The sequence below is a fragment of the Octopus bimaculoides genome, chromosome 24 (assembly GCF_046866305.1).
Source record: "Octopus bimaculoides isolate indiv1 chromosome 24, ASM4686630v1, whole genome shotgun sequence".
NCBI lineage: Eukaryota > Metazoa > Mollusca > Cephalopoda > Octopoda > Octopodidae > Octopus > Octopus bimaculoides.
Window position 1 is genome coordinate 331,880 of NC_142951.1, and position 24,661 is coordinate 356,540.

The 24,661-nt window shown below is 39.3% G+C and overlaps 1 protein-coding gene across 2 annotated transcripts in view; it reads right to left on the reverse strand.

Annotated features, from left to right (window-relative positions):
• Nucleotides 1-80: 80 nt before the first annotated feature.
• The window catches only part of LOC106869563 (lissencephaly-1 homolog), a 66,007-nt gene continuing 41,426 nt past the window's right edge, over nt 81-24,661 (reverse strand). For both annotated transcript variants that reach the window (XM_014915355.3, XM_014915356.3), the window contains exons 4-13: nt 21,272-21,346; nt 15,208-15,414; nt 11,112-11,208; nt 10,444-10,515; nt 9,184-9,286; nt 7,523-7,619; nt 7,292-7,423; nt 7,043-7,144; nt 3,699-3,855; nt 81-264 (exon numbers count right to left, since the gene is read on the reverse strand). In XM_014915355.3, coding sequence (XP_014770841.1) covers nt 191-264; nt 3,699-3,855; nt 7,043-7,144; nt 7,292-7,423; nt 7,523-7,619; nt 9,184-9,286; nt 10,444-10,515; nt 11,112-11,208; nt 15,208-15,414; nt 21,272-21,346 — 1,116 coding nt within the window. In that variant the 3' untranslated portion in view covers nt 81-190. The remainder of the gene's footprint in view (nt 265-3,698; nt 3,856-7,042; nt 7,145-7,291; nt 7,424-7,522; nt 7,620-9,183; nt 9,287-10,443; nt 10,516-11,111; nt 11,209-15,207; nt 15,415-21,271; nt 21,347-24,661) is intronic.

The window sequence follows — 24,661 nt, forward strand, 5'->3', positions numbered from 1 at the left end:
ATATGTGTTTCTTGCAGTAGTGTCACAATATTGCATGGTCTGCTGTTGTTAGCTTATTCAGTTGTTCACTCATTAGTCTGTTTATTCGTTCATTCATCAGTCATGCCAACGTAACCAGCCGGCTAGTGGGTGACTTTCGCCAAAACACACCAAGACCATAAAAAAAAACTCCAAGTGCACACTTGCCACTTTAGCGACACTCCCATACTTTCACAGATTGGTCCACACTGCCAGATATTACGTAAGGAGCAGTCTTGTGCATATCTGGAAAATGAAAAAAGAAATGACAAACATTAATTGGGTTTCAGGATATGAAAAAGAGAGATCGTCCTTTGAACGTCTAGGTTCCATCCTGACACAAGGTTGGGATGGCTTCACAGAACCAACGACTGCATCATGCTCCAGGGTCTGCTTTAGCAGGGTTTCTACAGCTCAATGCCCTTCCTAATGCCAACCACTTCACAGTAAGTCCTGGCTGATTTTTACCATGGCACCACCACTAGTGAAGTGACCAATGCAGCTTGCAAGCTCATGAATCCCAAACGGTGCAGCTTCACACTGGGAGATGAGAAGTTAAACGCATCAGAGAAGAACAAGTTTGTTGATGTGGAGGAAATAATGTGAAAAGTTGGTGCCAACCGATTCATAAAAGTTCAGACTGAAGAGGCTGCCCAATCTCCCCCCACCCCAAACACTCTCCTTCCTTCTCTCTCTCTCTCTCCAAAATTCCTTGCTCACCATTAACTCGGAGGCCCTTTAAAAAAATTTTTTAAATGCACTGAGGTCATTCAGTAAACCTTACACCTGAGAGGAATATTGACACTGATCCAAATTTTACAAACCAACAGAATCTGTAGTCACTCAAGCTGCTAGAAACAGTAGCCAAGTCTCCTAACACATTAAATAATGAAGGGCACTTTGGACAATTCAGTCCCCAATATATTAATCACAGCTGGAGTGCGTTTAAATCTGCTCAATCAGGGATAACTTGGGGCTAAACCATTACCTTAGGAAATAATAGCAACGTTTCATTAGCCTCTGCTCAGTCCACTAAGTTGTAATGAGGGAGAGGGAGAGAGAGAGAGAGAGAGAGAGAGAGAGAGAAAGAGAGAGAGAGAGGGGAAGACAGAGAGAGGGAGGGAGAGAGAGAGAGAGAGAGAGGGAGGGACACAGCTCAAAGCTAGATACAAGTGAGAGAAAGAGGCAGTGTGTGTGTGTGTGTGTGTGTGTGTGTGTGTGTGTGTGTGTGTGTGTCATGGAAAGACGTGTGGAGAGCCATGTAAAATCGCCCATGTGGTGCCATGTAAAGGCACCCATGCAGTGTCATGTATACGTGTAGAAACCAAATGACACTCTGCTGCAGACTGGTGCAGCTCCCCAACTTGACCAGCTCCAGTCAACCCACCCAACTGATGCCAGCGTGGACAACGGACATTAAATGATTAATAATGATATACGACTTCTTAACATTTCCTGTTTGCTCAGCTTTTTATTCCTTTTTACCTTCGATAAAAGACACTGCTACCGTCACTTACATCAATTCTAACACACACACACACACACACACACCAATCATGGCAAAGTTAGAGATTTAGAGCTGAGAAGAAACTGAATAGATCATGATATTTGTTCTTTCTGAACCCTTTTGAAACAAACCAATCCAATAACACCTCTGGTTCTCTTTTCTCTCACAAAAAGGACCAGTTTTCAACTGATTTAAATAAACATGTCCCATCAAAAGTTCTTTTCCAAACACCAACTTTACAATGGCAAAGTTATTTTACTAAATTCTTTGTTTATTTCAAAATTGATAGGAACAAATCCAGTATATTTTGAAATAAATATGGTAAGAAAACAGTTACAGAATGTGAATTATTCAACAAGAGAAAGGAATAAAATCTATGATTGTAGATCCACTGACTTCAAGAGGGCACCATTGCACCAAAGGTACAAGGCCAGCAGTTTTAGTGGGAAGAAAGGTAAAGTTGATTACATTAACCGAAGGGCTTGACAAACAACAAAGTCAATCTTGTTGGCATTTGAAATCAGAATGTAAAGAGCCGGGAGGAATAGCAACAAGTCTTCTGCGCAACTCCTGATTCTGCCCAGCAGTTCAATGCCTCAACCATAAGAATCATTTCTCTAACAGCATTTTAATGATTTCTTACATAATAAGGAAAACAGACAGAAGATTATTACATGTATAGATCTTTTAAAGCTATTGTCCTCCGAAAAAGAGAGAGAGAGAGATGAAACAAGGTGAGCAGGACAATAAGAAACAATCAACACAAAACAACGAAAGAGAAAAGACAAAAAAAAAGAGGAAAATGAAAGGAAAAAGAAAAATGAGAAAGGGGGAAAAGAAAAATGGAAAAAACTTTTGTCTTTTTATTTATAAGATACATATGGAGCAAGGTTAAACAATAGTGGACTCAATAGAAAAAAAAGCAGAGTCTAATGGTGGATTAACTATTGATTTCATTTCAACGTTTACTTTGTAAAGAGTTGGTGAAACTGTCTTATCTATTAAAATGGATTATTAGGATTAACTCTATCTGAAACTAACAGTTGTAATAAATTGATAGTTGATCTAGTTGAATATATGTTTCAAAATGATACAAAAAAATAATAATAAAAGACAGGTGAGAGAAGAACAAACAAGATGTATTAGTTTGATGGTCAGGAAAAATGGAAGGAGTATTTGACATTTCCAGCATAGATTCTGCTATGAAAACGAAATCAGGAGAGAAAATAGATGGAGGTTTGTGCTTATGTACGGAAATTTTTACAAGGTAAAAAGCTGACAGTAACGTCAAAGTTCCAATTTGTTCACCATCGGCAGACTGTTTGAAGATGGTGTTGTGTATGTTGAAGCCTTCTAAATCACAGTCAGCCTTTTCCTTATGGGGGAAAAAAAGGCAAAAAAAATATAACTTCTACCTAAAAGCATTCAGTAACCCTTCAGTTTAATGTGAAACTGTTTTTATGCCTAAACTTTACATAAGCACAAACAATACACACACACACACACACACACACACAGATATTGTTAGCCACAGAGCAAAGGAGTCTGCAAATCAAAAATGGTACTTGTTGCATGTATTTGTTTGTTAGATGTTAGAACATTTTATTTACACTAAGGAACTTCTGTTTTATAGATGATGACAACACACCAGAGTGTGGAAACCATTAGATACAAAAAAAAACCAAAAATCATTTCAAAGCAAGCGAAATGTTCATGTAGGTAGGTCAGGGTACTTAAAGATGGCCAAAGAATATAGCAATCAAAGAGACATTAGGGAATATAATTCTGTTGAAAGGAGAAGACTTTGAATGGTTTCCAAGTGTTATGAGATTGACTCCGAGATGCATAAACAGGAGAAGACTTAAGTGTAATGTGGCGTTATGAAAAGTGATAATCCTTAGTTTAGAAATAGTTTGGTCTGATGCTGGTACCCATTCAGAAAAAAGACACCAGAAGACAATCAGAGAGCAAGATTATTGAAACAGTAGAGATGAAAAGTGTAGTGATCGACATCTGGTCTCAAACCCAAAGTCAACAGCCAAAAGACACAAAAAAAAGATCTTCCAGCAAGAATTCTTCCCAGGCATTGAATCAAATATTTTGGTTTTTTGACAGAAAGAAAGGAAAACCAAAATGTTATTGAATGAAAAAAATGAAGCATCGTTGTTCTTACCTAATGATGTAACAAAATGCTGGTGGGCATTTAGTGTCTTCTGGTTGCGTTTATTCTTGATATCCCAGGTTCTGATAGTCTTGTCATCAGATGCACTTAGAATGAATTTGCCACCAGGGTGGAACACCAAACCACGTACCCAGTTGTCATGGCCAACCTGGAAAAAAAAAAAAGTTTCAGAAGAGAGATGTTTATGCCAAGGTTTTGCCAAAACAGCAAGGGACTGACTTGGTACAAATGAGGGTCAGGAAATGTTGGAAAGGATATCCATGTGGAGAGGGAGTAAAGTGTGAGAGAGAGAGAGAGAGAGAGAGAGAGAGAGAGAGTAGGGGATGAGGGGAAAGATGTGCAAGGAGTGATACATCCGGGTAAATAAGGGTGGATATGAGAGGAGGATTGAGAATAATGGCAGATGTGTGAGGGTTAAAATGGAGTAGAAAGAGAGAGAGAGAGAGAGAGAGAGAGAGAGAGAGAGAGAGACTTGAATATTGACAGAATATTGGAAACGAATCACATTGCTTTTGTAACAGTCACAACAACCAGGTGGTAACATTGACAGGGAAACACACAAAAGCACAGCCCAGGGTTGTAGAAGACACTTGCCCAAGGTGCTATGAAGTGAGACTGAACCTGAAACCATGTGGCTGAGAAACAAACTTCTTAACCACACAGCCATGCCTGCACCTATCAGTTGTCCTTGACAGTAAATGAAATGATAAAAAGACAGGATATTCAGGGCTGGAATCAATTTGATTGAGATTGATCTGAACAACAACAACAACAACTTGTTTACTAATTCACCAAAACAAGACAAAGTTCACAGAGTGCTCAGTCGGTGTGTTAACTGGTGCAAATCTCAATTCTGACTTCACTTGTCAACTAAGTCAGCTGTAAAACTGAAATGCCTAAAATACAGAGTAAACCAGTTCACAGTTGAATGTTCCCAAACGAGTGAGTGTTAATGAATAAATAATGAACCACATGAATAATGCAACGGTGAAGTGTGAGTCACAACAAACTTTCTCCAGCAGGATTTCCAACTTGCAGGTCAACGGGTAAAGAGCTTTCAGTCTCTCTCTCTGTCACTGTACCTTTTTTTTTATGATCAACAAAACAGTTCAAAGAACTCCTTACCCAAACCCCCTCCACCATGGGTTTTTTGGGGGGAGGGGGAGCTTAAACAACTTTATTGCCTATTATATGAACTACAGTATAAACAGGTAGCCGAGTATACCTCAGATATAGTAATTCACAGGCACAATTAGTATGACACAGCTGACCCTTTAAACCTCAGACCCAGCCCCCAATCCCATGTAAAGGGTTTCCAGGCACTCTTAACCCTTTAGCATTCAGATTACTCTCCCTCAAATGCAATGCTTATTTATTCACACAGTTTTCAATTAATTAATTACACATTATCTCATAGCTTTGAAATTTCAATGATAAGATTACTTTCAGATGCCAGATCTGACCAGTCTGAACAGAAAGCAGAATGTTTTTGGCTGGATAGGGTGTATTTAGATGCTAAAGAGTCAAAGCTTGTCACTGTGAAGCTATGGTTAAAGATACCCACCTCTGATACCCTGCAGTGGAATTAAACCCAATACCTCATAGTTGTCAGGTGAGTTTCTTCTTCACCAATCACCTACATAGGCTTTCTCATTCTCTCTCTCACACACACAATTCATACTGACAGATTTAAAACATTAAGAAAAGTAAATATTTCTAATTTAATAAACAAACCCCCATCTTTTCAAGGAGACAAAGTTATTATTGTATCTTGCCCCACCCCACCCACCTTAAAACCTGTCATGCTAGTAAGAAGACTCCCATAAATAGCAAGGATTTTCTCTGCATAAAACAGATTTCTTTCTTAGGCCCCAAAATGACATTTATGAAGGAGAAGAATCAAATTGTTTCATATTTATAAATATGCTGTCCCTAAAAGCATAACTACATTGGTTTTAGTAAGGAATCAGAATCAAAAACTTAATACTTTACAGTGATTATCACGTGTGTGTGTGTGTGTGTGTGTGTGCACGTGCATTCTACATCCATTTCTCATACTGACACAGTAGTAGAAAGACCTCACGTCATTTCATCACTTGTCAGTCCTTCACCTGACACACACCTGAAGGGATTTGCGGTTTGTCTGCCTTTCTACTTATTAGGACTTTGGTTTTAGCTGGGTTAACTCTAAGGCCCTTCGATTCTAGTCCTTGCTTCCATCACCAGAACTGTATAAACGTTCACAATAAATTACAAGAGTAAGTTCAATATTGTGAAGAACACTGTATATTAAAAGGTGAACCTATTTCTATGGCTGCAGGTGAATAAAAATTGACAGCAAAAGGTTACTCAAAATAATTTTCAAAATGTGTAAGAAACAGTCATCTCCCCTTGAGTTTAAAGTCGGAACCAATGAATGGGACGATAGAAATAATCCTACGATGTTAAGTAGGATTATTTAAAGAGAAAAAGAAATCCAATGCTACATTCAATATCCACTGTCTTATGTACAGGATCCAACACAGAGGTTTATAATGGCAAAATAGTATGAGTTGTACCAGTGATTATATAGTGGTGCCATTTACCATGTGCCAAGAGGACTGCTTTGAAATTTAAGAGGGAGAATTCGGAAAAGGGCTTAAGGATTAGAGTAATACATAATTTCTATTAACACACAGACCACAATATTCAATGCTGGGAGTTGTTTTATCTCTTCATTACCACCAATTCTATTCAGTAGGTTGTGTGATGGTTGGATAGTGTTTAAAACACCTTCACTCATCAGTTATTCCTTTGCACTTGTCTCAACAAAATAACCTGCATAATGACTGGTGTTGCATGAAGCAGCATTTAAGAAAACGTGTGTGTGTGTAGAATCTTATTTAATGTGTTCGTGCTATATCTGGACATGGGAAGACATTTCACAGAGAAATAGTCTTGAGGGAAAATTCACTTCAGAGTTTCAAAAATTGAAAGGGCTACAAATGATGTCATCAAGTTGTAGGATATATACATTTCTGTGTCATTGCACATCATCAACAATGAATATAGAATGTCCTATACAGCCCTATAAGAATGATAGCAAACAGAACAGTAACAAGTGGTCCTTAAAGCTAAGTCAAGCTAGAACTAGCTTTTCAATGGTAACTCTGCATGTTATCAATGCAGCATTAGTTGGTACTTTGTTCCATCGTAAAATCAGCAGAAAGATATCTTAAGATCTGACCTGATTCAATTCTACAAAATAGAAAAAAAAAAAAAAAGTTCGACCCAAAATTAATTCGTTGAAGCATAACTAACTGAAAAATAAAAAAAGAAAGTAAAAAAAAACTCACCAATGTGAAGAGACAGAGACCAGTTCCAACATCCCACATTTTGATTGTTTTGTCTCGAGATCCCGAAAGTAAGAAGGGACCACTTCTATTTCCCTTCTTTGGCTATAAAAAAAAAAAAAAGAACATAGTAATATTACAATTTTACTAGAAAAAAAGAAAAGACGAGACAAGCAAAATCCTGAAAGACATGGTATCCAAGGAAGCATGAACAGAATTCTTATTTACAGGAGCAAAGAGGAGGATACTTACGCTGTTGCCAAGAGCTTCATTGATGCTAGAGTGGGAACCGTCAGGAGCCCAGGCAATACACTCCACAACGTGTTCATGTTCACGCAGCTCTGCTTTGCATTCTGCAGTGGCAGCAACCCACACCCTCACAGTCTGAAAAAAAACAAAAGGAAATAATTAAATAAATAAATAAATACTGAAACTAGAGTCAAAGCAACAAAAAAAAAAAAAAAAAGGTTTAATCGTCGTTACCTGATCATTTGAACAGCTAGCCAACAAGGAACCATCGGCACAAACCCGCACCATCCTAACCCACTCCCGATGGCCACAAAAAGTTTTCACACAATATCTGAAGAGAAGAATATATAACCATTTAAAGACAAACAGAGAATATTGAAAGCACACACACACACACATAACCATCATCACATTTAATGTCTATGTTCCATGCTGGTACAGGTTGGACAGTTTGATTAGAATCTGATGGGGTTTAAGGACTGCATCATGCTCCAGTGTCTGCTTTGGCAGGGGTTTCTACAGCTCAATGCCCTTCCTTAATGCCAATCACATTACAGCACATATGGGGTACTCTTATCATCCCACCAGTATTAGTGAAGTCGTAACACAGCTTGTATGACTATGAGCCTGGAGTGGAGCAGAGAAAAGGGCCAGAGCAAATCGGGTTTCTGGGTTTCTATAATAGTGTTTAGTCTTTTGATCTCCATTTTAATAAGTCTTTCCTGGGAAAATAGTGATTTTTACCAATAAAAGCAATAGCCTAATACATCAAAATAAGACCTCCTTCTACATAATTATTCATCAGGCATATAATTTAAAATGAAAATCTCCACTCCCCCTTTCAAACCAAAATTCTAACCAGGATAATCTTCAGTTCTTACCAGATTACTGACCAAATACACTACCTTCATTTTAATTTCGAAAATTATGAAGAATTTAGAAAAATAACTGTCATCCTTCTACTGGTGTTTGGAACGTGAATTAACATGAAATTTTGATGGAAGATTTTTTAAAATTTAGATTGTTTTAAACTGGATCTCAGAGAAGTGTAAAATGGGTTTGTAATCAACAGAACTGCATGATTCTTTAACATTTGAATGCTGAGAGGAAAGTGGGAGTGATGTAATGAATGACAAAATCCTCAAGTAATTGAAATTTCCCTCATATTTTTTTTTTTTTAATCTAATAGCAAATCTCAAAGGGAAGATAATTTCAAATTAAAACTTGTTTTTTCATCTTCACAGCACAATCAGTACATTTTGCTATTATTGAACCTTATCAACATAGCCAGCCTATTCAAGTCTGCTTTAATTGAAGACGTTTTACATACTTTGAGATCTTAGTCTGTTCAAGCTGAGCTGACAGGATTTACTCAACAGTGACTTCCCTTCAATTTATGTCTCTTAGCTTTTGTTTTTTAGTTCAAATAATTTCACTTCCTAGACTTTTACAATTCCATTTCTATTTAATCCATCATCATCACATTTTAATGTCATTTTAATTTTGGCTGAAAATGCCATTCCAAATCACTTTTCAAATTCCCACTAAGTACATAAGCAAACAAAACTTTAAATGGATTCAGAAAAGGCAGTGATGAAGTATTTTTTTTGACTTTTGATCAGTTACATGAGATTTATCTCCAAGTGAAATAGATATTTAGGTTAAAGACTATGCGAAAATATATTTATTAATCTTGTTTAATCAAAAATACATTTATGTGTGTAAATTTAGATATGTGCAGGAATAAAGAAAGGTGAAAATATTTATGGATTAGGAATTATTTTAAAGATTTTTATAGTTTCCCCCAGTTATCATTAAAATGAAATTCCTAAAGTGCAACACTCCAGATACTCAATGCCTATCAATCCCAAATTAATAATAGCAGCTGTACTTACCCAGTAGCAATTTCCCACATTTTTATAGTTTTGTCACGTGATGATGTGACAATGTGGTCTCCACTAGGCATAAATGTTACACTCGAAACATTATGGTCGTGTCCTGCAAGGAAGACAGTAAAGAGTAGCAATCGAGGGGGGGCAAAAACAGGAGTTTCTTAACAGTCAAATATCATCATCATCGTTTTAATGTCCACTTTTCCATGCTTTCAAGGGTTGGAGAAGAATTCATTGAGGCAGTGTCTTCCCTGTTGCCAATCTCCACCCGTTTCCCAGCAAGGTAACATTTCCTCATAGCCAGACATGCTTTCACAGAAGACTGGAAATGAATGACACTGCTTGTATGACAGTGACTATCATTTACGATTATCACACAATATCCCAAGGAAACACAAACATACATAAATAAATACACACACACACATATATATATATAACACACACACACACAGAGTTTTCATACACCAAATCCACTCACAAGGTCTGATCAGTCCAACCAGAAGACACCATAATAGTACAAGACACTTGCCGAAGGTGCCTTGCAGTGAAACTGAACCTGAAACCATGAGGTTAGGAAGCAAACTTCTTAACCATATGGCCACACCTAACCCAAATATAAACAAGCAAAGTAAAAATTAAACAAAGTCTTCCATTTCGCCCCTGAATCTGTTGCTTGTACAACATCAGTTTACAAGAATGAAGCTCAAGTAGGATGAATCCAAGACATGTGACATGGTTAAGTGGATACGGACATAAGACATGAATGGGTTACTCTTATTGTGAGGGGAAAGTCACATGCTAACAGTAGAATATGAATAAGTTCCATGGAGGGGAAAAACCAAGGAAGAAGATATGGGAAACAGCAAACATCAGAACATTCACAGATAAACAGGCATCAAGGGAAAAGGAAAGGCATTGCGTGTAAAGAGACTCCTTCAACTGCTACCAGCAAGAAAAACTAAAGTTATAAGGGTGCTGAACAATCTGTTGTGCACAGAAGTAAAAAGCCAACAAAGCAGAGTGTGTGTGTGTGTATATGTGTGTGTACACATGATAAATCATTCCAGAAAGCAAAAACTATTGTTCAACTTCAAAGTCTGAAATGAAATTAATGGCAGACAAACTTAAACTCAGACAAAGTATCTAGGACCAAACAGTCAAATTTGAGGGAGAGTTGGCTGCTATTTCTACCAGGTCTGGCATCAGAGGAGAGAGAGATAAAATAGAAAAAGTGGGAAAGGAATAAGAGAGACAACTTACCGTGCATAGTTCTGATACAATCATAACCATTAAAATCCCAGAGTTTTATAGACATATCAGCTGAGCAGGAGGCTGAAATATTCAAGAAAACGATTAAGGATTTCAAGAATAAAAGAAGTTTAATAATTGTCATGAAATCATCTTCACACCACCAAAACAAACTTACCTAACATGGAAATAACTTCTATACAAGAGAGACTTTTTACTGAACAATAAAAAGAATGGCTCAAAATGGGTTGAAACAAGATTCAGAAATAAATGTTTAAGCCAAGACATAAATCTCAACTCGGGAATAAACAAAGTGGTTTGTGAAGCAAAATACTTTCCCTTATTTAATTGGATTGAAAACTTTCACATGCAAATTTGAGCTGGGTTAAAAACAAAAAAAAAAACAAAAAAAAAAAACCTGTTTTATATTCGAAATGTGTAAAGTTTCACACATACAATAAGCATGTGTTGTACATGAGTGCAGAGAAGTGAAAGGTTTCACACACAAGACTGTTGCATTAAAATGAGAAACAATTTCACGTGTGTTTATTACATTGTTTTTAAAGCGAAGACAAAACATCAATCCTTCTCTCTCACTCACACACACACACACACACACACACACACACACACACACACACACACACCAATATATTAATTAAAGAATGGGAAGCACTAACCCAGCAGTTTTCCAGTGTGATCAAAAGCGATATCCTGAACAGAGTCTGTATGTCCTTTTAATGATCTTTCATAATCCCCAGTCTCGAAATCCCACACCTGGAACAAAAACAAAAAAACTTCAGTAAAATAATTAACATTCCATTGAGCAGATTACTTACAGGTAAAAAAAAGAAAAATTTTTTTCTGAAGTCCTGGTTTAGTTGATCAGTCAGTTCAGGACACTGGACTGGATATCTTCCTTATTTGCAGGGGATCATCATCATCATCATCATCATCGTTTAACGTCCGCTTTCCATGCTAGCATGGGTTGGACGATTTGACTGAGGACTGGTGAAACCGGATGGCAACACCAGGCTCCAGTCTGATTTGGCAGAGTTTCTACAGCTGGATGCCCTTCCTAACGCCAACCACTCAGAGAGTGAAGTGGGTGCTTTTACGTGTCACCCGCACGAAAACGGCCACGCTCGAAATGGTGTCTTTTATGTGCCACCCGCACAAGCCAGTCCAGGGGCACTGGCAACGATCTCGCTCGAAAATCCTACAGGAGCCAGTCAGGCGGTACTGGCAACGGCCACGCTCAAAATGGTGCATCTCATGTGCCACCCGCACAAGAACCAGTCCAGGGGCACTGGCAACGATCTTACTTGGCTTGCCGGGTCTTCTCACGCACAGCCCATTTCCAAAGGTCTCGGTCCGTAGTCATCGCCTCGGTGAGGCCCAATGTACGAAGGTCTTGCCTCACCACCTCAGCCCAGGTCTTCCTGGGCCTACCTCTTCCACGGGTTCCCTCAACTGTTAGGGTGTGGCACTTTTTCACGCAGCTATCCTCCTCCATTCTCACCACATGTCCATACCAGCGCATTCGTCTCTCTTGCACGCCACAACTGATGCTTCTAATGTTCAGCTTTTCTCTCAAGATACTTACACTCTGACGGGTATTCACATTGACATTACACATCCAACGGAGCATACTGGCTTCATTCCTTGCGAGCTTACGTATGTCCTCAGCAGTTACAGCCCATGTTTCACTGCCATGTAGCATGGTTGTTCGTACGCATGCGTCATACAGTCTGCCTTTTACTCTGAGTGAGAGTCCCTTTGTCGCCAGCAGGGGTAAGAGCTCTCTAAACTTTGCCCAGGCTATTCTTATTCGAGCAGCTACACTTTCAGCGCACCCACCCCCACTACTAACTTGGTCGCCCAGATAGCGGAAGCTATCGACTACCTCTAGTTTTTCACCCTGGAATGAGATAGAAGTTGTTTCCTGTTTGTTTGCAGTCTTTATTGCACCTGAACATCTGCCACAAACAAAAACTAACTTGCTAGTTAACCTGCCTTTGATGTTGCTGCACCTCTTATGTGTCCATAGCTTGCACCGGGTACATCTTATAGAGTTACTACCTACTCCTTTTCTACATACTGAGCAGGGCCATCTACCTGAAGGGTTTTGTGTTTTATCTACCTTCCTACTTATTAGGATTTTGGTTTTAGCTAGGTTGACTCTAAGGCCCTTCAATTCTAGACCTTGCTTCCACACCTGAAACTTCTCCTCTAGTTCTGATAGTGACTCCGCAATTAGGGCAAGGTCATCAGCATAGAGGAGCTCCCAGGGGCAACCTGTCTTGAACTCCTCTGTGATTGCCTGGAGGACTATGGTAAATAATAGGGGGCTGAGGACGGAACCTTGGTGGACCCCTACCTCTACCCGGAATTCATTGCTGTACTCATTTCCAACCCTCACCTTACTGGCAGCATCTCTGTACATGGCTCGCACAGCTCTCACTAACCATTCTTCTATCCCAAGTTTCCTCATTGACCACCAGATAAGGGATCGGGGGACCCTGTCAAAGGCTTTCTCCATGTCAACGAAAGCCAGGTACAGAGGTTTATCCTTAGCTAGGTATTTCTCTTGCAACTGTCTCACTAGAAATAAGGCATCAGTAGTGCTTTTACCTGGCACGAACCCAAACTGCATCTCATCTAAATTGATTCGCTCCCTAATTAGTTGGGCTATGACCCTCTCTGTAACTTTCATAACCTGATCTAACAGCTTGATGCCTCTGTAATTATTTGTATCTAAAGCGTCCCCTTTACCTTTGTAGCAGTTGACTATGATGCTGCTACACCAGTCATAGGGTATGACTCCTTCGTGTATCACCTGGTTCGTAATACGGGTGACTAGGCTATAGCCAACACTGCCAGATATTTTGAGCATCTCTGCAGTGATTCCTGATGGGCCGGGGGCTTTCCCAGTCTTCATACTCTTAATTGCTTTATCTACCCTGGTACTATCAACTCGGATAGCTGGTCCCTCTATTGGGTCGACATAAGGCAGGCTCTCTTTCTCCCATTCATTCTCTTTATTAAGCAATCTATCGTAGTGGCATCTCCAGACCTCTTTCTTTGCATCCTCATTTAATGCAAGCGTACCATCATCCATGCGAACACATTTCTCTCCTACAACATCACTATTCTCTCTCCTACACTGTCTTGCAACACGAAATACCTCGAGTCTTTGGTCCTCACGGCGCAGAACATTGGCAAATCTTTCCTTATCTGCTTCCCCTCTGGCTAAATAAACCTGTCGCCTAGCCTCCCTTCTGGCACATTGGTACAATTCCCTGCTACCACCGTTCTTCCAGTCCTTCCAAGCTTGTTTCTTTTGTCTAATAGCCCTGTCTACCTCCTTGTTCCACCACCACGTTACTCTGGGTTGGGAGGGGACCTTACACCACCCACAAATCTGGTCGGTGGCTTTCAACAGGTTGTCCCGCAGAAATCTCCAATTGTCTTCCACGTTGTATGATGCTATATCCCCTTCTATTTCGTTAAATGCTTCAAGTAACTTGTCTCTAAGTCTCTGTCCGTTTGCAGGGTCTTTAAGCTTCCACACCCTTCTTCTCCAAGCCTGTCTAATTCTGGGCACCCATTTTGCCTTAATCCCAAAGTCGCTAACTACTAATCTATGTTGTGGGGTACATTCTTCGCCAGGGTAGGTTTTGGCATTTATAAGCCGCCCTCTTTCCCTATTTCTGGCGAGGATGTAGTCGATTTGGCTAGAGTGTCTGCCGGAGCGGTAGGTGACTAGGTGACTGGCAGGTTTCCTGAAGTTGGTATTGCAGACCATAAGATTGGTTGCATCACAGAACTCCAGCAGTCTGGTTCCCTCCTCGTTGCGGGAACCGAAGCCATAGCCTCCATGTATGCCATGGAAGCCCCCAGCACGACGTCCGACATGACCGTTGAAGTCTCCAGCCACAAAGAGAAGGTCCCTGTCACTCGTCGACGAGGTAGTTTGCAAGAGGGTGTCATAGAATTGGTCTTTCAGACCATCTGGTAGCCCAGGTTGAGGTGCATAGGCTGAGATGACAGTAGCTAATCTATGATGAAGCACTAGTCTGATCTTAAGTACTCTGTCACTTACTCTAACGACCTCGATTACCTTATCCACCCATTTCTCCGCTAGAAGTATTCCTACGCCCCCGACCCCGTCAGTGTTCCCTGCCCAGAAAATCTTGTACCTGTGTTCTTTGCCTGTGAGGAACCTTGCAGAACCTCCTCTCCATCTTACTTCCATCATTTGATATTCAGCTTTCCCTGCTTGCAGGGGTCAAGCAGATTTTCTAGGACCTGTCACCAACTTTGACCTGTTTCCAAGCAAGGTCAACGGCCAGACAAGTTTTACACAGAAGATTGGAAATGAATGACCTCACTTGTATGATGGTGATGTTTATTTACAATCAGTATTGTCATGTTGAGACAAAGGGGTGCATACACGCACACAGTTTCCATCTGCCAAATCTATTCACAAAGCTTTGGTCAACCTGGGACTACAGTAAAAGATACTTGTCAAATGTGCCACACAGTAGGACTGAACCAGAGACTATACGATCAGAAAGAAAGCTTCTTAACCACACAGCCATACCTGCAACTTACACCTATATAAAATTAGCAATCCACAAAGCTGAACATTTCAGGTGACGAATGGTCTTCAGGAATAAATTAAATTCATAAACTAAAGATTTTACTTTTCTCAAACTATTGCAACGAACAGACAGTCTGACTGATTCACACCATAACATCAGATCCACTTACCTTAATGGTGGCGTCTTCACTTGCAGACACAAGTAAACTGTATAGTGGATGAAATAAGACTTTGGTAATTGGGCTTCTGTGGCCTTTTAGTTCATATCTTTCTGGGGGTCTAGGGATCCATTCTGTAGGACTTCTGTTGCCACGAGTCGGGGCTCCGGCATTCACCTCTTTCTCCGCTTCAACTAATTTGGATTCAAGGTCCATCACCTGAAACAACAACAAGAACAGAGGATATGAGAGCAACGGCATGACTGCATGCATGCACACACAGATATATATACTGTTTTAGTCATTTCAGTCATTTGACTGCGGCCATGCTGGAGCACCACCTTTAGTCGAGGAAACTGACCCCAGGACTTATTTTATGTAAGCCTAGTACTCATTCTATCGGTCTCTTTTGCCGAACCACTAAGTTATGGGGACGTAAACACACCAGCATCGGTTGTCAAGCGATGTTGGGGGGGACAAACACAGACACACAAACATATATACGACAGGCTTCTTTCAGTTTCCGTCTACCAAATTCACTCACAAGGCTTTAGTCAGCCCGAGGTTATGGTAGAAGACACTTGTCCAAGGTGCCACGCAGTGGGACTGAACCTGGAACCATGTGGTTGGTAAGCAAGCTACTTACCACAAAGCTACTCCTGCGCCTAATTATAAACACAGGCGAAATACCATTAAGCATTTTGTCCGGTGTGCTAATATCTCTACCAGCTCGACTTATATATATATATATATATATATATATACACCCACCCACATATATATATATATATGAGTGTGTATACATGTTACAATTTATAATGTTGGACACATCCTTCATCAACTTCACACAGTATTATCAGGGTGCTCCCTGCTTCTTTGGTCTCCACCCTGTAACACATTTCTATTATCTGTGCAACTGCCACACCAAGCTGGGTGCAGCTGGAACCACTGCAACAACTATGCATTGAGTATGTTTCATACACACACACGCACACACATATTTACCCAAGTATTTATAAACACATACACACACACAAAGACAAGCACATGAAATATCACACTATACAAGGTCTTGGTTCATTATAATTATCTCCACATCCAGAAGATGCATCATAATTGCCGAATGGTAATGAAGACCAGTCCTATTGGAGAAGGGGAGATAATCTCAAGAATCCAGAATTCTCCTGAGTCGACCATTTAGGAAAAGGACAGGTTGATTGCCTGGAGTCAAGAGAACAGTCGTGGACACATGTCTGTGGCTCAATAACCATCATCAGCACAATTGTCCTAATCTATATCCAATGGTCAAAGAACATAAGACATATACAAGAAAGTAGAGAACACATTTATGGCCCAAAGTAATTTGTATAAATTAAACACGAGTCACAAGAAATAACTCAGAGTGGTCAATGGCATGAAAGCACACACACACACACACACACACATTGTCAAGCAGTCTTACATCATATCTCTTTTATGCTTTTACAATGATGCCAACTGAGCATTTCATTAAAAACTGCTGCAATAGAAGGCAACCAATTCCTCTCCAACAGCTTCAATGAGTCATTTCTGGAGACATCAGTGTTTTTCATAGCCACATTCATTAACATCACAATAAAAGTGTATCGTCTACACCGATGGTGGTGTCACTTGGACGGCAGCCAGTCAACAACTAAATATTCTAGTGGCAAGTAGAAAACATAGATCTAGAAATCAAAAATCAATCACACAAATGAACCAGTTTCAGAGTAGAATTCCAGTGAGAGTCTCACTGCATAAATCTGTTGCACTGAGCCAACAAGGTGAGTCTCTGCTAGACATACCAGCCAAATCTTTCAAATCATTTCTGCCAACAAAAAAGGGGGGCAGTCTGTCTAAGACATTTGGAAAGAAAAAGACTGCCATCATTCAAAATGTCTGCTCAGTCAGAGCTGACCTGGTGTTGAATATTAATCTTCTGGAAGCTGTGCAAACAAATGCCTCTCATCAGTCACTCACCATACCTTAAACATCTTGCTTCTCTGGGCATTGATGCGCTAAAGTTCCAAATATTTAGCAACTGACTCAATAGGAAGCCGACAAGAATAGTCACCATTCTGCAACAACTTTCTTAAATTCAACAGGTAGACATGCTTATAAGATCAGAAAAAAGTGCAGCATGACTTTTGGAAATATCTTTTTACACTCGGAATAGAATAAGCTACCCATATGAGTTGTTTGCTGTCAAAACACTGCATCTTCCAAAAATTCCATGCTTCCTGAAATTCACTCACGCTACATCTGACATATCTATCCAACTTTAAATGTTCACTTTTCTGCCTTCATCTACTTCTGGCTATTTTGCATTTAATTCTAACTTTCATTATTGTCTTGTCTTTACTTCACTTTGTCCCCTCTTTTGCTCCTTGCCAACAAGTTATACTGCACCTGAACACTGTACACATCTCCAACTTCTGGTTTCTACCTTATACAAACAATTTAACAACACTCATCTATTTACTCTCAACACATTCTGCCAGATACAAATCATCAGAGAACACCTGTTCCCTTTAGACAATGTTTTTCTCACAACACACAGGCAGTGACCTATGACCAGCTGCCCTTCCTGTTGTCAACCCTTATTGTTCAAGTAAGGCTATTTTTATTCCATTGGTCTTCACATAGCAAAACCAATGACATTCCAAAGGTATAGCACATATTGCTTATGCAACACAAACACAAGACACATTTTTGTTCAAAGGTTCGTTTTAAAACACTCAAATGTGTGTGCATGCACACACACACACACACACACACACACACACACACACACACACACACACACACACACACACACACACAAACATTTCTCTAGCCTCTGTCTAAATTTCACTCACAAAGAATTGGTAGGCCAGAGGTTAAAGTAGCAGACACTTGCTAAAAGTGCCATTTATTGGGATGGAACCAAAAACTAAATGGTTTGAATTAAACTTTGTAGCTACTAAAGACCATACAATTTAATCACAGATTCTAAATTCACCAAGTCTAAATAAATATATATACAATTTAACATCTGTTTTATATATATATATATATTAGTATGTCAGCAACATATTGTTATGGGCAACCCTTCAACATTTTTCTCATCCAAAAGAGTTTTTAACCCAATATTCTACATGCCCTAATTTTAAAAATGATTTATTTCATATAAACATAATTCCATATACTATATTCATGACCCTAAATCATAGATGTTCAACCATCAACTTGTACCATTTTGTAAACAAAACTCCTGCCAATCATATTTTTATTTACATTTTCAATAAACAATTTTTTCACAGCCTGCAAAGCAGAGAATTAAGTAAGAATTCTTAAGAAGATGAAAACTAAACTGTCTGATGCTCACTTCAAGCTGTTTTTAAGAGTAACTTTACATCAAAATGAAACATATGCTTATTTAACATATGGGTGTAACTCCACACACACACACAATTCCCCACGTCTTCACGATTATCAGTAATTTACTGCTTTGACAAATTTCTGAACCCTAATTTTTGTAGTAAGGGAGCAAACAAAAATACCCACTAGTTTTACAATGCAACTGCACCTTGCAGCAGCAAGCCATGCTACAATATAGACTAAGAAATGGGTAAACCTTGCTCCTCACAAGTCCCTTGATAACAAAATATGAAAGTGGAGAAGGTAAGGTGTGAGCCTACAGCTCCAATATTTCATGTATTGCTAGCAAATCCAGCACAAGGTCCCGTCCTTGTGGTGGTGTGGTGACTTGTGTACGTCAATGACTTTGAGAGTTATACCAATGGGGTGCAAGCTGCTGCTAGGGTGTCCTCTGCTGGACAGGTCAAAGGATAGACGCCAGATTAATATGAACAACCTCTCCCCAGAAGTAAAAATGGGTTTGCGTAGGGTTAACACCTCTCCCTAGAGAAAAAGGAAAGTTACAGAAGCTTGGACGACAATTCCAAACCAATAAGATCTGAGAGAAGAAGAGCTTCTGTCAAGCCGTGGCCTGGAACCTATGAAGACAGCAGAAGAGAAGATGGCTTAAAAATAGGTGAGAGACTTAGGGAGAGCTGAAAAAAAAAAGGGAACCAACTGGAGAGAAACAGAAAAGACAGCCCCCGAGTTGAGAACAGCAAGTGATCCCTAGGGAGGGAATGAAGGGCTTATGTAAAAATAAGTTGTTAGATGCATCAGAATTATTCATCTGTGAAAGAAATGATAGGGACAGATTTTATGTTAGGGTGTTTATTTCTTCAATTCAGCTGGTAATGTAGGTTTGGTTCAATAAAATGGTGGGATACTGCAACACGGCACAAATATGGAAGACACACTTGAAAGAGACAATGATTGAAGGTGGGAAATTTTTAAATAAGGTAATCATCAACATAAATGCAGATTAAAACAAAACAAAAAAAAAATGGGTGTAGGATATGTAAGAGGACATTTTGAAGTAAGTTCTAAAAGTTTTGAATACAAAGAATTATCCGATTCAGGTTGTTTATTTTTTCCCATTTCAATTTCTTTTCTCTTCAGTAAATCAATTGTTGACGTGTTTTTTAGTCTGTCATTCCTCCCAACATGGTGTGTGTCTGGGTTATATTAGTCACAACATGGTGAGACAGACAACCTATTTCAGGCAAATTCACTCTCCCCCACCCCCCACCCCACCCCCGCCGCCATCTTTTCTTACACGTGTTTATACTTATAACACATTCCATTCACAAGGAAACTTTTGCTGCTTTTACTATCTTTCTCTATCACTACTACTACTACTACTACACATACAGGCATTCCATCTTAGTTCTATCGTGTTGATACATGGATGGAGTTCTTATGCAGGTTGTTTGTTATATATATATATATATATATATATATATATATATATATATATATATATATGATGATGAAACCAGTTATGTAAGCTGTATATTATGCATACGATACAACACAAACCAGTTATGAAAACAAAAAAATGTCCAGAAAAGCAAATAAGCAGCAGCAGTGTTATTCCTGCAACTGTCTTCCGAGCCTCACACCAATCTCACATCATCCTCCCACAGATGACCTGATAAAAGCCAGTGAGGCTGCTGATAACCAGTTCTCTATTCTTAAACAAAAAAAATGTTTTTTTTCCATTCACAAACCACAATAGACCATTCTTCCTGCTGTTTCTTCACTGGATAGAGGAAACTAGCCAATCACAGACTATTTTCACCAGTTTCTCCCTACCCCCCACCCCACCTACCTTATATTTAGGTTCTAACATTTTAATTCTTTTATACTCCATTTTATTATATTCTTCTCTTCCTATCTTTTGGTGAGAGACAAATAATAATTCCTATCTCCTCCAGACACTAGATAGCCATCAGGTTACAATAATGGTAACCTAACTCACAGCAGAGAATAGCTTATTTCTTTTTAAAAGAAAAGATATTTTAACCAGTAAAATCAGTTGAAAACTTTATATTTCTCTAATGCTACCAAAATTACTAATAAAGCAAGGTGAAGGGGATATATTTTTACCAGTAAATCTAGAAATTTGAGAAGCTCCTTATTCTGCAAAGTAGTTAATGAGGGGAATATGGTCCCATTGATTCATCAAACTGTATCTTTCTCTTTCTTTGTCTCCTTCTCAGCAGGAGACAAATAGAAATAGATTTGTGAATTAGATTAAATCAGTCGAGTCAAATTGACCTGCAATGGCAAATCTCTTATTGCGGTGGCAAAGGCTAGGATAGGTATTTAAAGAGCAAACTGGAATTAACATAAGATGTTGAAAAGATTAACAACAGTTCAAATGTCACCGGTGGTACACTGGTATCCATGTACTCACTCCAACTACATTGAAACAGTAATAAGGAGTGGGTGCACCATGTAATTAATGAGTGTTTTGATGACTTGTAGCATTGATTTGGAAACATTCTACTTGGCCAGGAGATAGTCATGGAATTTCAGGGTGACAAAGAATTTCCTGTGATTCAATGCTGATGTTTATTAGTTTGAGATAGGAAACGGCAGGAAGGAAATTGCTTGACAGTCATGGCAGGATTGGAAAGAAGGAGTGAAAAAATACCTTTTTCTGTAGTCGGATGACTGAGGTCCACTTCTTCTCAAGTAACCCAGCATATTTCTTGTCAATCTCTCCTGGCTGGTTAAAAAAAAATTTTTTAAAGCAATGAGTAAAACGAATTAGAAATACATGTATACACACACACAGCTAATAACAGTTTAATGAATGCACATAAATCCAGCTCCTTCACACTCCATCACCACCCCCCATCACAGATTAGAGCAGAGCCCAGATTAACCTTAAGTTGACTTCAGAGAAGGGAGATTAATTGAAACTCAAAAACATTTTGAAGTGATGATAAATAGCATATACTAATGAATTATTTTATTAATGACTAACCACAGGGACTAACAACAACTCATTAACAACACAAAAAAAACAAAAAAACTGGTGAATTTCTTGGACAATTCTCCAACAACACAAATCCTAGCCAACACCACTTACAAACTTAAATACTGCTCCTACAACTACAGTCTTCATTCATTTCCTCTCACCTGGATATCAATCGTCTTCCAGTTCCTCTAGTTTTAATTCTTTTTTATACAAACCCATCCCGAGATTCACCCTGGGTCTAGGAAACCAATTTTTTGTTTTCAAATTATCTAGTTTAAAGCCTTCCGTTAGAATTTCACAGGAATCTATATTCTAAAGACAAGCTTAATGAAAAAAAAAATCATTTTAGTAATCGTTCATTATTTCGAAAATTGATTAGATTGAAAGGTAGAGGATTTTTAAGAGAAATATGGTAACAAAAGGGGTTAAGACACTCCACTACCTCACATCATCTATTGGACCCTTCAACTCAGGCAGGTCTGCTTCTAGCTCCCTTCTAAGTCTTCACTCACTTTCAATACACACAATTCTACAAGGTTAGCCATACATCCATAACAACATGGCTGCTGCTGCAGAAACCAAATCAGTTGCCGTTCTGAAATGTCTGCACCAATTGCTAGCCTCACCTGTTGCTCTAATCAACACCAAGGGATGCTACTTTTTTAAGGTGTGGCCACAGTTGGATGGTTTAGAAGCTTGTTTTGCAACCGCCTGCTTTTGGGTGCAGTTCCACACTGCAGTCGCTTAGGCAGCTGTTTTTCACTAGAGCCCTAGGCCAACAAATCCCTAGAAGCTCATCATGTGTGTGTGTGTGTGTGTGTGTGTGTGTGTGTGTGTGTGTGTGCGCGCGCGCATTAATCAGGGACTTGGAAGTAGCTGGGGTCAGTGTCACTAACCATTGTGTTGGTCCCTATCAGTAATCTCTTTAGAAATCAAAGTCAAGACAGTCCAATACCAAAGACTCTTCTGGCAGCAGATATGCTTCCTTTCTGGTCACCAAAACTGACTCTCTCTCTCTCTCTCTCTCTCTCTCTCTCTCTCTCTCTCTCTCTCTCTCCATCACATTTACCAATTCCAAGACCTTCAATCTGTTCATTTATATCTTAGACTACTACAGATAATACTGTTTACAGCACCTCAATGACAGATCAATAGAGACGTTGTGATCAAGCAGACTGTCAGATTCTGTTAGACACTGCTGGTCACAGTGTGCTTTTGAATGATCCCACCCCCTGCTGGCCAGGCCAACACCCCATCCCCTGATACCAGTCTATTACAGGGGGACGGAGTTACCCATTTGCAGTTGAATGAACTGGAGCAGCATGAAGTCATTTGCTCAATGACACGACGTGCAGCTGGTCTGAGACTCAAAGGCCCCCATGTAAACTAACATTCCTAAATGAAGGGGACAAAATATTAAATGGCAAGGAGAGCCAGTCTCATTAAGGTTTGTTGCCTGGCCCTTAACATCATAAAGCAAAGTGGGGTCTATGTTGGGGTCAAGAACAAGTGCTTGCCCTACATTCAGAATCAAAATCAAATTACTTCCCAAGTGCAAAACTTGCTGGTTCTAACAATATTATTTGAAGAAGGGCTGTTGACCATCGGCCCAGAACCAATATCAACCAAAGAATTTATTGTCAGCAAACACTGACACTAAATGCTAGTGTGACAAAAGAATTAGAAAGGACAGATGTAAATGTCTGGAAATTGGCGTAGATGAACAAAAGAAAAGAATTAAGCTGAAAGGAATCTATTCTGACAGAGTGAGATAATGGTAAAGAAGTCCTTTAGTCATCCCAGAAATAAACTACAGCTTTAATTATGAAAGTTGCAAGAAACCAAGAAACTAGACATTGTGTGAATATAATGAAGGTAGAATAATTTATTTTTTACATTAACACAAGACTTGCCCACCACCACGAGCATCACATCTGCCATGCAGAGGAGTATTAGTGAACCGAATGGACAACTCTGGATCTGCTACTCAATGATCTTAACACAGAATACGTAAGGTTCACAAATACTACCTCAGTTTTTAGCTCAGTGCTGCTGCTGTTGTTACCCCATCACAATGACTGTAATAAAGGCCCAGATTCATTGTTTATAGCCGTAGGATAATTGATTTTCCTTTCTAGAGCCAACAAGATGGGTGAAAAGCAAAAAAGTGCCAAGATGAACATAAGAAAACACCTATCGTTCTATTGGCATCAATATGCACACACATGAAAATGTAAACACACACACATCATGAATGCTCATACAATCCAGTTCACTATGTTGTGACAAGTGATGAAAAGTGGAAAAAATGGAGAAAGAGATGCTTTACTTGAGCTACTACAAACTGATGCAGATATAATTAAACCTGCCAACTGTTGCTATGGCCATAATTGTTGTTGTTAGCAACTGGATAAGCAACATACAAAAACACAAGCCAATAGCTAGTCATCAATGAGATGACTAAAGCTCAGCTATGTCATGGATGACCGATCCCAGCCTAGGTTTTAAAGGGGTTAATCCATGGAATGAAGTGTTATCAATTAAGGTTTTTTTTTGTAAAGTGGCTGAGACAGATCTTTTCTTCAGAAGGTTGGCCTCTTAGAAACGACCTTGAAATCTCTGCTCTTGTTACTGTCAAAGTAAACTGAAGCTGCCAAACCTGAAGTGCTCTGAACAAACAAAACACCCAAACAGAGGGAGTTCAATTTAGCTTAAAACTAAAGAAGAAACAAAGCAGTCATTTGCTAGGCTCTGCCTTCAGACACAACGCAATAAGCTTGAAAGGGAACTGCATTGCTTGACTGGGCTTGCTGAAGCTGACTGTGGCAGCGATACATATCCAATGGCATAGTGATTGCAGTGAAGTAAGAGCTCATATTGATTGGCTATTGATGATCATCATCATTATTATTATCATGGTGTAAACTTAACTTCTATTTCTGTAGTGCATGTAAACATCTCAACCAGAGATGACTCCCTCTCCCCCTCTCCATTTTATCAAACTAAAACCTTTCCAGCGTCATGTTCTCTATATGAAAACCAAACAGGAAGGTTGGTGTT